The sequence below is a fragment of the Falco rusticolus genome, chromosome 4, assembly GCF_015220075.1.
Source record: "Falco rusticolus isolate bFalRus1 chromosome 4, bFalRus1.pri, whole genome shotgun sequence".
NCBI classification, from domain to species: Eukaryota; Metazoa; Chordata; class Aves; order Falconiformes; family Falconidae; genus Falco; species Falco rusticolus.
This window is the reverse complement of record NC_051190.1, coordinates 81,230,191-81,245,421: the sequence shown is the minus strand read 5'-3', so window position 1 is coordinate 81,245,421 and position 15,231 is coordinate 81,230,191. Positions and strand designations below refer to the sequence as shown.

General features: G+C 38.3%; 1 protein-coding gene across 4 annotated transcripts in view; it reads left to right on the top strand.

Annotated features, from left to right (window-relative positions):
• ETV1 (ETS variant transcription factor 1) overlaps positions 1 to 14,697 on the top strand; it is a 66,786-nt gene extending 52,089 nt beyond the window's left edge. For 3 of the 4 annotated variants that reach the window (XM_037385849.1, XM_037385850.1, XM_037385852.1), the window contains 5 exons: positions 97 to 165; positions 2,595 to 2,663; positions 5,721 to 5,890; positions 9,487 to 9,588; positions 12,154 to 14,697. In XM_037385849.1, coding sequence (XP_037241746.1) covers positions 97 to 165; positions 2,595 to 2,663; positions 5,721 to 5,890; positions 9,487 to 9,588; positions 12,154 to 12,375 — 632 coding nt within the window. In that variant the 3' untranslated portion in view covers positions 12,376 to 14,697. The remainder of the gene's footprint in view (positions 1 to 96; positions 166 to 2,594; positions 2,664 to 5,720; positions 5,891 to 9,486; positions 9,589 to 12,153) is intronic. The other variant, XM_037385851.1, reaches the window with a different exon arrangement.
• The last annotated feature ends 534 nt before the right edge of the window (positions 14,698 to 15,231 follow it).

Sequence of the window (15,231 nt, the reverse complement as noted above, 5' to 3'; positions counted from 1 at the left end):
TTGTTGCTCTTCTGCCTGCAGCCTGTCTCATTGATAACCTGCACACTTTTAATTCCAGACAACCTTTTGATTAGCATTGTCGTCTTCTCCTTTCAGAAGTGCCTAGCTGCCATTCCATTTACATGAGGCAAGAAGGCTTCCTGGCTCACCCAAACAGAACAGAAGTTAAGTTTTCTATTATGTATCACTTTTGTATGAGAGGAATGTGGAAAATTAAAAAGCCTGGAGGGTTTTGGGGTTCACTGGTTTAATTGTGCTGCTGGGAAGACTTGCATCATCTTTCCCTTCCTAGTCTCAAGTTTCTGATGCACTGATTTTTTTATTATTTTTTTTTTTGGTAGCTTCTTTTAGTGCTACAGGTTGGTCAGGATAGAAGCAATGTTATGAATTTACTCATTGTGCTTTTCAAGGCCTCTAGCAGTTGAAAGGAAGAGACGCTTAAAAATTTATCCATTTCACCATTCTGTTTAAGTGATATTTTTCCAGGTTATTTATGTGACAGGCTCAGTTAACTGTTAAGTAATCCATTTTATATTTTAAATTCAGTGAAGGGTTTTGGCTTTTGCTGTTGTTAAAAATTTTGCAATGTGTTGATGCTGCTTAACCCCAAATTCTACAGCCGTGTGATATGTACCAAAACTCCCAGTGACCTCAGTAGGGCAAAACTTAGATCATTGTCAAAATTAGTAATTCTGAGTAAAAGTAGTTTGTATGTATTAAAAATAAGAAGGCCAACAGAACAAAATAAAAATGAATGTTGGAAGAGAGGTTGTACCATGCACTCCTGCTTGGGTGTATCTTTCTTGTCAATATGTGATTTTTTGTTTGTTTGATTAGAGTCTATTTGTTTTTCTTCCAAGGGACAAACTTCACAAATGTGAGGGAAGTTGTTTTTGAAATTGATGAAAATTCAGACAGATGTGTGAATTGGAGTCCTCTAGTAAGACTTCATTCGCTAGTAAAAAGAAACAACTAGAAAGATAACAAATCTGGCTAAAAGGCCAAGTGCTTCAAGGGGTGGAATAAATTTAGAAAATAGAAATGGAAGGTAGAGTTTCACAAGGAGGGTGAAACAGGAAATGGAAATTTATAACAGTCTTGGTATATGAAATTATATGAAGTATAAAAAACTTGTCAAGGGAGGTGAAAGCCATCGGAGAAAAATCCACGATCAGCAGGGAGGGTTAAGGTCAACAGATTTGAGGTTTAATCACAGTACAGATAGGGAAAAAACAATCTGAGCCATGTTATGTACTTGTAAGTACTTGTGAGGTGGTAAAATTGTTACGAATTATGTAGAAAAAGAAGTGATGTTCTATAAATACTTGTTTTCTGTATTTGGAATTCAGTCAACATGGTTTTGTGGAATAAAGGTCATGTCAAATCTGATTCTATTCTTTGCTGAGATTAAAAGTTTGCTTGATAAAGGTACTTGTATCATATAGTTAGGCTTTTTATGATGTTCAGTTTGCTGCTGCATTAGATTCTGATTAAGAAGTTAGCACAAAGTAGTGTCAATGAAGTACACATTAAATACATTAAGACCTGGCCAACTGACAGATCTAAAAGTGGCTGTCACTGGGCAGTCATCTCTGAATAGATTGTTTCTATTATATTTCTGCAAGAATTGATATCAGGAGTGTTGCTATTCAGTATTTTCATTAAAGATACAGGATGAAGTTAATAGATAACTTTATGGCATAAAGATAGGCAGAGTGGTAAATAACAGGCAGGACAGGTCAGTCACACAGAGCAACTTGAATTGTGTGGTAATCTGGGCACGTGAAACCAGATGAGGTTTTAATATGCTGAATGTAGACGAGGCCTATGGAACCGGGAAAGAGTTTGTTGGAAAAAATGATTTTTGAGATGGGCCCTCCTCCTCTTCAGATTCACAGTGGGAAACCAGCCCAACCAAACATTGCAACTGTATGGCAAAAAGACCTTCTGTAATATTTGTACAGTCAAAAGGAGGGTCACAGGGAGGCAGGAGAGGAGGAGATCCTGTGTCTCGCTAAGAAGCACTGGTGAGGCCGATACTGGCAATGCAGTACAGTTCTGATTAAGCAAAACATTAAAATAATACTGAAAAGTAGGGAGTGTGTATAGAAGAGAGTGCTAGAAAGAATGCAGGACTGCAGAGAATGTCTTTTAACCACAAAAATTAAATTCTACAGTATGATCTTAATTGGAGGAAACATCAGGTGAAGGGCTTCTGTGAGTGTGAGGAGGAAAAACGGGCAGGACTTTTTTAGTCTCAGAGGGAGAAGACCTGCAGGAACTAATGGTTAAAAGTCAAAGCCATGCTAGTTCAAACAGGAAATGAGACAAACATTTTGGAATAAATCATAGAGAAAAATGGGTGCGTTTTCATTTTTGCAGGTGGAGATTAACAGTCTTTTGGGAATGCACACATTAATTAAACACCCCTGTACTGAGGCCAAAATGTTGTGATTGGGCGGTGTGTAAAGGATGTGGGATATTAATCTGATTCCTCTATGACTTAGTGTTCCCTCTGGCATTAAGCCTATGATCTCTTCTTTCTCCATGCATCTTTTATATAAACACCTCTCCTCTCTCTTTTTAACTTACAGGCTGTATGTATGAAAAGGGACCTAGGCAGTTTTATGATGACACTTGCGTTGTTCCAGAGAAGTTTGACGGTATGTATGACACATCTTTCTTTTTCTTGTGTGGGGAGATGAAAAAGGAAGAGATGAGGGACTTTTCTCCGTTGCTGATCAAAAAAGCTTGGTAACATTCCAATTTAGGATTCCTTAACACACCATTTGCGGTGCGCCCAACCAAAGCTGACCTTTGCCTCTTGAAACCAAAGTCTCGTCTTCAATAGGATGTCGTTCAACTTTTGCCAGTGAAAGATGCTGTATCCAGAGCTGTGGCAGAGGAGCTCAGTTCCTGTACTGTTGAGAAGTAATAGGAGGATTTCCATTGCACTGATGATCACATACCACTGCTTGTTTCAGATTTAATGAAAAGCTCTTCTTATAATTAACAAAACGGTGGAGAAAGCAGCAGCTTTGGTTTTACTGAGGATTAAGCCTCTTGTCTCGCTGTCTGTGAAGTGATGAATAGTGGGGAGTGAGTGTATAGGGCATTTTTGTGTTTGTGTCAATGTATTTGCACTAGGTTAAACATTTTACTAGTGGTTTATTTTTCAGTGGGATTGATAAATCAATGATCTTTTCACAACACTACCCATTGCAACAGATTTTTTTCAAGAGGGATTCTGAGGTCAGTTATAATAAATGACCCAAATTATCCTCAGTTACTCTGATGTAAAATCAGTTTCCTGGTGTAAGCCAGTTTATATCAGATTTATTTCATTATAGACAAAGTAGATGGACTCAGTATTTCTCGCTAGTGACTCTGTATAGCCTGCAACTTTGGGAAGTAATTTGGACACCAATTACTTACGTTTCCTAGAGTGGCTTCTCTGTGTTAGTGTATGTATTTCCAGCTTTATTTATTTTAGCAGGAAAGAGTAGATAATTTCTGATAAACTTGTGAACAGCTTTCTGACCATAGCTAAAAGTAGAGCTGGAGAACTCTTGAGGTTTTTTCTCTTGTTTGTTCTCCCCTGAGAATCACTTGCATGGATTATAAAACTGCTGCACGCCTCACATCATTTGTTGCGTTTGCTGAAAAATGGGAAACTCTAAAATGAAAGTAAGACAAAGTATTACACATTCCTAATGGAAGTATTATGTGCATTTCAGAGTTGGTAAGGAATAGGAAGAAATAAATAAAAGTATTTTAAATAATGATAGATGTAACCGAAGATTGCTCAGTCCAGTATTGCATTGTCACTGGATTGGCATGTTCACTGAAAGGGTGATTTATTTAAAGTCTACTTTATGCCCAGCTTTGGAATGTACACTAACCCACCCACCCCACCCCACCCCACTCCCCCCTTTTTTTTCAAAGCACATTATGTCAGGGCTTTTTCTTCCCTCAAAATGACTGTGGACCTGATCTGTTTTCAGTACCACCAGCAAATTCATATTTACATTTCTTGGAATAGGTCAGACCCTGTACTGAAGAAGTTAAAACTCTTCAGGAGTAGGGATTGTCTGTGTCTTTCTTGAAAATCCTTTTTGTTTGTTTGGGTTATGTACAGGGAAGGAATTGAAAATGGAGAAGAAACACAAATAAAGTAAAAGAAATAAATGTTTGGAAATATTTGTGTTGCAGTCTGTTGCTATCTTCTATGACTGTCCATTCAGAGAACACCTTGTACTCTAGAAGATTGATGTTGTGATACAAATAGGTGGGTTTATACTGCTAGCATGATGACTTTTGAGGAAAAAATAGCAGATGTGTCATCATGTTTTGGTCAGTAAAGCAAAAGTGGAGTAAGACCAGGACTAGTCTTGATGTTTCAGAAGTAGATTCTCAGCTGCTTCATTTGAAATCGAAGATCGGCACAGGCGAAGAATTTGATCCTCTCTAATACTGTACTTGGTATTTGCACATTGCTCAGCTATCATTAAAAGAAAAATCCTGTCCTTGAAAAAGAAGGCCTTTCAGGACTGGAACTTGAACCTCACATAAACTAAAAAGCCTTGTGTTGATTTATTTGTTTTCCACAGCTATTGACTCAATTTTCTTTCCTGATTACAAAAGGAAATGCTCCATTTTTAATATTATTATTCTTACTTTCACTACACAGAGCCGTTCTGTAATGGCAATCAGAGCATCCTAATGTTGTGGTTGAATGTAAAGTCCTGGCTTTCCATACTTAACAGGTCATGCTGCTTATTGGAGGGTATTGCTGTTCTGGTAGTTGAAATGAGGAATTTTACCAGCATATTAAGGATGGCTGTCATAGTGTGGAGAAAGAAATACTCTCTGCTTCAGCATCAGACCTCTCAGCTGTTGTTGTTTGCATGCGTTGTTTAGTATGAATATAATTTAAAAACAACAGAGACACAGTATGGGTATAGCAAGATGTTTTTTTCATTGGCAGTTTGTGGAACAGCTAGCAGAATATTATTATTTATTATTGTTGTTTTTTAGAAGCTTCCTCTGGACTTGAAATTTTAGAAAAATTAACTTACTGCTTTTCAGGGGGAATACTAATCCTGTATGTAGATATGAATAAAAGTAATATGTGATTATATGCAAGTCCAGTATGCCACAGAGGAACTTGCGTATCTGCAGGATTTGCATACCTATACATAAAGCACATGCTGTTTAAGTCCAAGTCAAATACTTTGTCAAATTTTCCTTAGAAGCATTTGCATGCAAAAGAAGTTTCACTCAATAGGGTTTTGCAGCTTTATGAAGCGTACATTACATTTCCAAAACTGGGGCTTGTGCGAAGTATAGTACACAAATGCAGTTCTCCAGGCATCAGAGTTGCTTACAAAAATAGTTCATGCTCTTGCAAATGGAGGATATTAAAAAATGGTTTGCAAGCGAGATTTGCATGGATCAGAAGTAAATGGGGATAGGGTTAGAGAGGCTTCCATAAATTATGACTGAATTTAGGTACTTCTTTAGTATATTAATATGTTATTGTAAGAGTGTTTGCAATTAACAGCATTCAGGGGAATGTTGCATTTGTGGGTCGCTGGGTAGTAACAGTTCTTTCTCTCTGTTTTATTAGCCCTAATGATTGCTTTCGTGGTTAATCTAACAAACTAAGTGATGATGCCGTTTACGCACTGCTCATCTAACATTGTCACTATTCTGTGCAGGTGACGTCAAACAGGAGCCAGGCATGTACCGTGAGGGACCCACGTATCAACGGCGAGGCTCGCTTCAGCTGTGGCAGTTCTTGGTAGCTCTTCTTGATGACCCGTCAAACTCTCACTTCATAGCATGGACTGGCCGAGGCATGGAATTCAAGCTGATTGAACCAGAGGAGGTGGGTTAGACAGGCAGCATGCCCTGACATTTACTGCCCTGTCCTGCAAATTTAATAGTGTTCCTTTGGACTTAGGCCTTGTTTTCCTTCAGTATTTTGCTTCAGTAGCCCTTTAGGAGGGTGACAGAAAGGACTGGCAAGGGAAGTGCTTCAGTTAGGATAGAGGTGTGGTTAAGCATAGACTTGATTCCTGGTCCCACAAAATAATAAAAATACTGCAAGTACTAGAATTACAAAATAGTCTGCATTAATTGTGGGGCCTGGATTTTTCAGAACGACTTCATGAATAGAGGTGTGTTCCAAAATCCTTTGAAAACTTTTCCCTGAATATTCTTTCAATACCAAATATTTTTCAGCATGAAGATGTGGGAACTTGGAACTTTTAGGCTGTAGAGCTAAAGACCCCAAGTCTGACAGGTGGCAGGGGAGGAGATTAAGGTTGTTAAGCCATAAAATCCCATCAAAATGATACAACTCCCCTACTTTTTAGTCTTCTTCAGAGTCTTCCTGCTTACCTGTATCATTAGATTGTTTAGTGCACACTTAGATCCTAGGTTTGCAAACACTCATGCATGTGCACAGCTCTCATGAACCTTGAAGGACTCATGGGGTAGATAAAATTACTTGTATTCATGAATGTTTGCTGAAGCATAACTTGGTTCACTTGTGTGATAAACAGGAATAAATTGAATGTTTTATTATGTAAACTTTTTTTGGACTAGGTAACATTATATAATCTATCGTGTGTTCTAAACAGCCATGGAAGCTGTTGGGAAAATCTGGTGTGCGTGAATTTTATTGTAATACTGATGTGGGTGATTTGATTAGGTTGTCAAAAAGCAGTATTATTCTTGTTTAATTTTTGCCCCTTGGACAGGTTTGGGTAATAGAGGAGACTGCAGCAAATTTTCCCTCAGGGTCCCCACTGAGTTGAGTTAGGGCTGAGTAGGAAGACTCGGGGGTGTAAGGCTGCTTCTGCGTTCCACCAGCTATTTCTGCTGTTCGCCATCCATCTGCTGGCATAAGCAATCTGAAAGCTTTCTTGCATTTAAGTTACATCGTCTGCCAGCAGCCCAAAGGGGATGGCAGAGTATTTGGGGATGGTGACAGGACTGATGTCCCTTTCCTTCCTGACGTGGTCTGGCTGGGGGACAGGTTGCTTCAAGGATTTGTGCGCTGGTTCTTCTTTGTCCAAGCATTACCTCTACTACTGATAGTCACCGTGGCAGATCCTGGTATTGTGCATCTGAGGATCTGACCACAGAACAGTCTTAGTGGACTTGATACCAAAACTTTGCTGGCAAGCCTGATGATTCAGCAAGCTACATGGACTTCTTAGTTGTGTTATCTAGCCTAGAGCTGAGTGAAATCTCTGGAAAGGCTTGTTTGATTTTGATGAATGAGGTATCTAATTTTTCCCACTGCTCCAGTCTCGGTGGGTTTTTTTACCCTCTTGTTTTGTCTTTAAAGAATGCCCAAAGTTTTTCAGAATTGAAGAAATTGAAAAATACTTTCCAGCAGATGGTGCAAAAACTTTATAGATTTTATTAGCTGAGGAAGGGAAAGTAGCAAAACAAAACCCTAAAGTTTTCCTTACTGAGTAATTCCCTGAAGAACTGGATTTTCTGATTTAACTTAACCAGATCATCTGCTTGTCTGAATTTGTAGCAGTTGCTTTATGTTTTTGAGCAACACTGCATCCAAGATCTGAAGGAGGTAGGCTACTGAAAACTTACCTTGCTCCTGTGTGCTCTTAGGAAGTACAGAGGAGCCTAAGTTGTTTTCATACTAATGTCATGGGTCTGACATAAACTGGCGATTAAAATAAGAATAGCCTATGGGAAATTGCACACTTCCGTTGGTTGCCAAGTTTAAACTGAAGTCAGAGAGCTTGTTGGTTCAGCTGTGGCAGATTAGGATGTCAATGGCATGACTTTCAGATCCCATCTCTTTCTGGAGCTTTATGCCCTTGTAGAAAGGGTGACAACAAAAATGTACGTATATCAGTTCCTTGAGCACCATAGTTCATTCAGAAAGTAGGTAACTGTGAACTGTCAAAGCTAAGAATTGGGCATAGGCTCATTGATGCTGCCTTGTTAGAGGGACCGTAACCTTAAGCAGGAAGGTGGGATGGAAGGCTAGAAGCCTAAATCCCTTCAACGGAGCAAGACTTGGTAAGTCCTGTGCAGTTCAGGGACAGGAAGACTCGCTTAACAAGACTTCTTCTGGAGCTGCTTGCTTATTTAGGAATGTCAAAATACTACACAATATAGCATATTGTCAACCATTATTTGGTTGTTATCTCTGTTGTGTATTTATTTGTTACGCAACCCTGTTATCTTGGGGACTTTTAGGACAATAATTAATGCAGAAAAAAACTTGGCAAGAATGAACAAAGAGTGATGTGAGCATGTGTTACGAAGATAAATAGGTGAATCGAGGTTACACATTAGGCCAGATCTACAGCTGGAATAAATTTACATGATTGGAGGTATGTTTCAATACACCTATAAAACAGCTGAAGTTAGAGAGCCATGATAATGTACATAAGCCTGTAAAGCTGCACCACTGAAAGGAAATAATGCCTTCAAAATAAATCTTAAAAATTATTGTCCAGATGGAGATCAAAGTAGTGGATTTTGCTGTTGGTACTTAGTCCCCTTCAATTCTCAGTGCTGCGTGTCATCTATGGTTTTAATCAAAAGGCTCCAGACACCTATGGGAAAGTTTCATAGAGCACTCTGCAGAGAAGCTGCTCGGCTACTCTCTTTTCCAGAGCTGTATGCATATGCACCTCAAACATTTTTATGAAATGTGCTTTAAAGAGTTCATAAGCTCTGAGGTTTTTTCCCTCTGGTGACATGATAGTCATTTGTACAGCCAGTAATTGAAATGTCACCAACAGTTGATTATAATTTCAGGTGGGGAATAAGCAGTTAAGCTCTTTAAACAAAAGGTCTCTTTATCCAGTACTACCTTTGGCAATAAAACGGGAAGCGTAAAGGCAAGTAGAAATTGTAAGTCAGAGCAGAAGGCATATTGTTACCTATGGAATAGCTTCACCAGTTGCTTGCAACTCCCCTTTTTATTACTATTTTTTAAGGCAGATTATACAACTGCAACCATGAACTTTCTGTCCCATTCTTCATACTACCATATAGTTCTTCCAAACAATTACCTGGCCTCCTCTGATAATTCCTTTTCTTTGCTGAAGTGATATTTAAGTCTGGGAGTTGTCTTCTGACTTGTACCTCCTAATAATCTCAGCGTTGCTGTCTTTCCATGTACAGTCTGTATTAGTCATCTTTTTGTATGCTTTATTTTCCTGTAGTAAAAAACGAAGAAAGAAAAAAAACACCTTAACCCTCCACTGCATTTTTAAATAATTAAGTCTGCTTCAAATTTAATGGATGACTGTGTGTCCAATTAAAAGTCATAGTAGTACATGGGAAATTCAGGTCATGGCAACATTTTCTCTTGTTTATTAATTGCACCTGCAGGGTTCCCTCTCTTCCATCCCCAAATAAAGTATCTGATGATAAGATCTGCTTGTTAAGTGCATTTAACAAATCAATGCTAATCCATTTTTGTGGCAGGTGGCACGTCGCTGGGGGATTCAGAAAAATAGGCCAGCTATGAACTATGATAAACTTAGCCGATCACTTCGCTATTACTATGAAAAGGGAATCATGCAAAAGGTGAGTAGCTAGTTTTGTATTAGATTTCACTAGTGTATTGCAAGGAGTACTTGTAACTCTATTGCTTAAGTAGGTTTTTCATCTACTTAGGCAAACACTAAGCTTTTTCACCTACCCTGTCCAGCATATGCATCAAGATACTTTTTGCTGTGTAAAAAAATACCTGTGGTATTAGTTCACACAATGCATGTCATCATTGTAAGGAAAGAGGTAACATTCAAAAATATCCAAAAGAGTTTCCTGGTACCTGGGAAAGGCAAACAGAGTACAGTATGAATAATGTTTTGTAGATCTAAATTAGCTGCCCAGCGCTTGGCTTCTTTGGTAAGTACACAACAGGGGAGAAAAACGATACCTATTAACATACCAAATACTTTAATATTTTACCAATAGTGGTGTTGTAATACGATTTTAAGTGGAATTTAATAATTTATAATAGGCTGAATTATGAGAAACATTTAAAAATAATTTATATATAACAGCCTGGTCTTGCTGACAGTATTCAGCCCATCCTTCTACTGTGTCTTGCTGATTTAAATGTATGTTTTTAAGTCTTGCTGGGCAGTACTATGTAGATAGACTGAGAAATCAACAGGAGAGAGCTGTCTGCTGCATCTACAAAACTGGCAGGTGTGGTCAAAGATCATAACGAACACCTTGTGCTGTAAAACTTGTTCCATATCTTTTCACATTAGTTTTGTGACCTGTGGTGACTAATATGTTTAAACCTGCCTTTTGCCAGTTCCATGAATGGAAACAATGCTCTTGGCTCAAGTTACTGGACAACTTTTCTGGTAGATTTTGTGAAGTCTCGGTTTAGAGCTGCCTGTTAACAAGTTCTCTTGCTTTGATTATGGCATCGTTATAGTGCTCTCTTCTTTTCACTATCCAGGAGTCAACTTGGACAACAGTCTGGGCTAGCATAGGCTCACGGTACTTGAGTAGCACAGTGCCTCATCCATTTCTGTGTGTCATGTAACTGTGCATTGAGTCTTTGTGGACTGTAGATTGGGTCTGGTCCGGGAGAAGCAGAAGTGCTTGATTTTGCTGGGTGGTGCTTCAGGCAGAGGAGTTGCTGGTTGCAGGTTACAGCTTAGCTGCATAGTCAGTTGTGGCAGCACCGTTCAAAGGCAGCATGGAGGCAACAGTAAGTATCAGAGTGAAATAAGTTGAAAAGGTGAGAATGGGAATTCTATAAGGCTGGTAATGCTGCCCAACCCACACATCCATTTAGAAGGGAAAATTTAGAAATACTATCAACAGCTAGCTTGCTGCCTCTTAAACTACTACTTATTAACTACAAGATTGTATTTAACGCACATTTTAAAAGCTAGTTTGGATGCTTATTTTTCTGACATAGCAATGTTTCAGGTTTGCCCTAGGATCACCCTATCTTGCCATTTAGTATATGTTGAAAAACTAGTGGTGGTCGTAGATTGATAGCAGGTTTCTTTACTGCAAGGTTTGTATGCACATTTTTTTCCCCTTTTAAGTTAGGCAATGGTAAAACGGGTTATACAAATGCCCAGTTTCTGAATGCAGCCTTCAGTCATGTCTGAGCTGACATGAATTTGTTGAAAAAAAAAATTCTACTGCAGATATACCCTCAACCAAAAATTTGCATTATTTGTAGAATAAATAAGCTGAAAATTTGAGGAGGTGCTTCACACTATTTTGCATCCATAGGAATAGACTTAAGTTTGCAACACTTTTGCCACCTTCATTGACTTACTTCCAGTGCCTTGCCAGCTGGCATTACAAGAAGCAGACAATCCAGTCTTTATTTTAAAATAATTTTAATAAGCCATGAGTGTGCAACATAGTTCAAAATTTTTTAAATAAGGTGCTTGAAAAGACACTACATAGACTTTTTTTTTTTTTAAGTAAAACAACAGTTCTGTATTGGTTTTATCATTCTTTAGCTTTTAGGAAGATGAAGAGCAGACATTCAGTGCTATTTCTGAATAAGCAAAAACATTAGGATCTTTGGACAGGTTGCCCCCCCATAAGCAAATCCAAATGTCCCAGCTTTGCATGAGCAATTGCTAAGTACATATTAGCCTACGTATTTGCTTACGCTGTCCCTGTACAATCAGCATGCACTATTAATTTAAGTGCTTTTATACGTAAGTATGAATCAATCTGCATTTAGGGAGATTCAGATCTCTATTGTGCAATGTGATTCTTTCCTCCATGTCACACATAAAGTGTTGGACTTCGTCATTTTATTTTGCCACTGTTGTGACAATTTGTTTACATTTCCATTTCCCAGTAAGAACAGCTCCATTTGTGGCGAAGTGTAGGAAACGATTGCAAACAAATGTTTAGAAGTACAATACCTAGTCCCTCTTCCAACTGGATATTACATGTGGCAAAACCAAGGGTGTTATGCACAGTCTGCTTCTGCAGATTCCTGCTTTCTAGGCTAGGTCATTGCCTTACCAGTTCTGCCATTGCATTATTAATTATGTAACAAAGGTGAGTTCTTCACAAGACTGTTGAACGTGGGCTTGCAAAACCTTGAGGCCTTACGCTGCATCTTTTTCTCCCTTCTGTTGTCCTAAGGTGGCTGGAGAAAGATATGTCTACAAGTTTGTTTGCGACCCTGAAGCGCTTTTCTCCATGGCTTTTCCAGACAACCAGCGTCCCTTACTGAAGACTGACATGGAGCGCCACATCAATGAGGAGGACACTGTGCCTCTGTCCCACTTTGATGAGAGCATGGTCTACATGCAGGACGGTGGCTGCTGCAACACCCACCCCTATAACGAAGGCTATGTCTATTAACAACAGTGACAGTGAAGGGGATGTTTTCCCCCTCCCTTGGGCTTCTCCTCTTTCACAAGACCCAGAGGAAAGCTGAACCGACTTCAGTTTGTTTTTTAAATAGTACACTAAAAGGGGCTTTTCCTGTTGCATTACTCCTATGGTCTGCCATGGACAGTGCACTTTATTTGAAAGGGGAGGGTTGGAACCTAAACGTTATTCTGTGTAACAGGAGGAAAAGGGTGGGTTTGCTTTTTACTTAAGTTTGGGAAGGGAACATACAGGTTTTAAGTACAAAAAAAGCTATATCATGTCTGTTTTGTTTCATATCAGCATAAGATATTGTACATTTTCTCTGGGTATCCATAGTACAGTTAATTCTTATTGTGCAAAATAACCACTTGATGATGATATCAGCACAGCATGCCTAGGGCATTTGTTTCTTGCCATTCTTAATTGTCTTTCTGCAGTTACAAAGGAGAAAGAAAGCATATACCACAGCATTTAATTTAGAAGCTTGCACGGCAGACCTTGCACCTTGCCTCTGAAAACAACCAGATCTCACAAGAGTTTTTCCCTTTTTTTCTTCTTGTCTTTTTTTTTTTTTCTTTCAGTATGGCCTACAAAAAAATCCTATTTAATTACTGAATGACAGAGTGGCGACAGAGTGGCCATAAGTACAGTGACCAAGCAGCAAAATCCCAGACTTCAGACTGCAAGCTGCATGCTGTATCTGGTGCCACGTTGCTATGCATATATGTCCCATGCTATGGCTTAGACCTTTCAAGATCCATTTGAGGGTAGTAATTACATGTGGTAGGCTTTCTGATGATCATGTCAGCATTAAATACAGGATCATGATTGGGAGGGAGAAAACATTTTGTATCCTTCCATTTCCTTTGGTACATAAATAAGTTATTTAATCAATAGGAATTAACTGTACTAAGTCACATATCTAATAATGCTGTTTAGACACAGCAAGCACTCCTTGAGAAAAATATCCAATACACTAAATAGGTACTTTAGTAATTTTTAGACACGGTACCCATTAATATGCATTTAAACCTTTTACTGCTGTGTTATGTTGATAACATATATAAATACTAGATAATGCTAATGCTTCTGCTGCTGTCTTTTTCTGTAATATTCTCTTTGATGCTGAATTTACTATGACCATTTATAAGCAATGCTGTAACTACAGGTAGCATTTCAGGACAAAATAGATGACTTGAACCATTTATTGCTTAGAAAATAGCTTACGCCATAGCTGTGCTATAAGCAGCTTTTATGCGCATCCACAAATGACTAGTAAGCTTCAGCTCGCTGAGGAAAGCTCTGCAGAACCTTTTGTAATTTTCAGTGGAACGGAGACTTAGACGAACTGTCAAGGAATACCATGAAGTCGCTGTATGACGTTGTAGTGCTGGCACTGATGTTACCAATCAACTTGTTGTGGACGCTAAATGTAAATGTGATCAGATACGCTCAGAAGACAATTTAAATTTTGAGGGGTTGGGGGGGTTTGTTATTTTTCCAAATTGTTTTCTTTTTTGAGAGGGGTAATCTTGAACACAAGCCACACATGCTATTCTACATGTAAAACAAACAAACAAAAAATAACCCTGACAAAACCCTAAAAGTTCTAAATATTTATGAGCACCTTTTCTGAAATGTAGTATTTCCTAGTTTGAAGGGAAAGAGCGGGGGTAAGATCTGGATTTCTTTTTGTGCCCAGTGAAATTTAAATAGGTGCTATATGGAGTACCTCATTTTCCTGTATTCCTGAGAAGCAGGAGGAAAATGAGTGCATAAACATAAAACAACAAGTAGAATTTTCATCATAATGGATGGATTTCAAAGACAATCCTAGGTGGTGGGTTAATTTTCTATCCTGTCAGTTAAGAAAGTAGTTAAGCTATGAATATTTTAATATGCAGTTAATCAAAGGTAAGAAACGGTGGTCACTAGAAACCACAGGTGCATAGAAAAAATTGGGTAGGTATTCAGTTTACTCAGATCCATAAGACAACATATTTTATGGGAGTTTATATATGCCTTAATATGTCACCTGTCATCTGTAAGTCTCAATGGCACTTAAATTTTTGGTAATCCCAGAATCAGAAGTCTAAAATTGCAGAATTGGCAAAAAGGAAAGGGAAAAGGTTGAGTGAAATTGTTTTAAAAATGTGGTTTCCATTGAAATAAGGTTCAAATGAAACATGCTTTGATCAAAAGTTCTTGGATTGGTTTTGGTTCTTTAATGTCAGCATGGAGCGCCTCTTGCCTGTGGCAGGATGTGGGTATTTGGGAAAGGGGTTGGACAAAAAAGTAAAAAAAAAAAAAAAAAAAAAAAAAGTAAAAAAAAAAAAGGAGAGGAAAAAGTGCATCAAATGTGTAATATTTAAGAAGAAATATATATATATGTCTGTATATGGTAGTGACTCACTGAACAAAGCAAGCAATCAGACCAACATTACATGATCTCTCAGCAGAAGATACAAGTCTTTCACTGAACTGATTAACCCTTTTAAAAATGTACCTAAGAAGTTTATTTAAAATCTGTTTTTATTCTACTTTTTTGTTCTTTGGGTTTTTTCTTTCTTTTTTTTGTTTTTTGTTTTGGTTTGTTTGGGGTTTTCAGGTAGAATAATAAATCTGGCAGATGATTTCTGCAAGGTTGTTGTGTATTGGATTCCTAACCATTTGGACTGGAGAGGCCGCTGCAGTAAGTTTCTTCTTTTGAAAGAGGAGATGATGGTCTGTTCCCAGTGCTTAGAATGGCTTCCTGCAAAATGTTAGGAAAAAAAAAACCAAAACACCCAAACAAAAACAAGTGAGGAGCGTGTGCAGTTAATGTGTACATATATATGAGTTGTA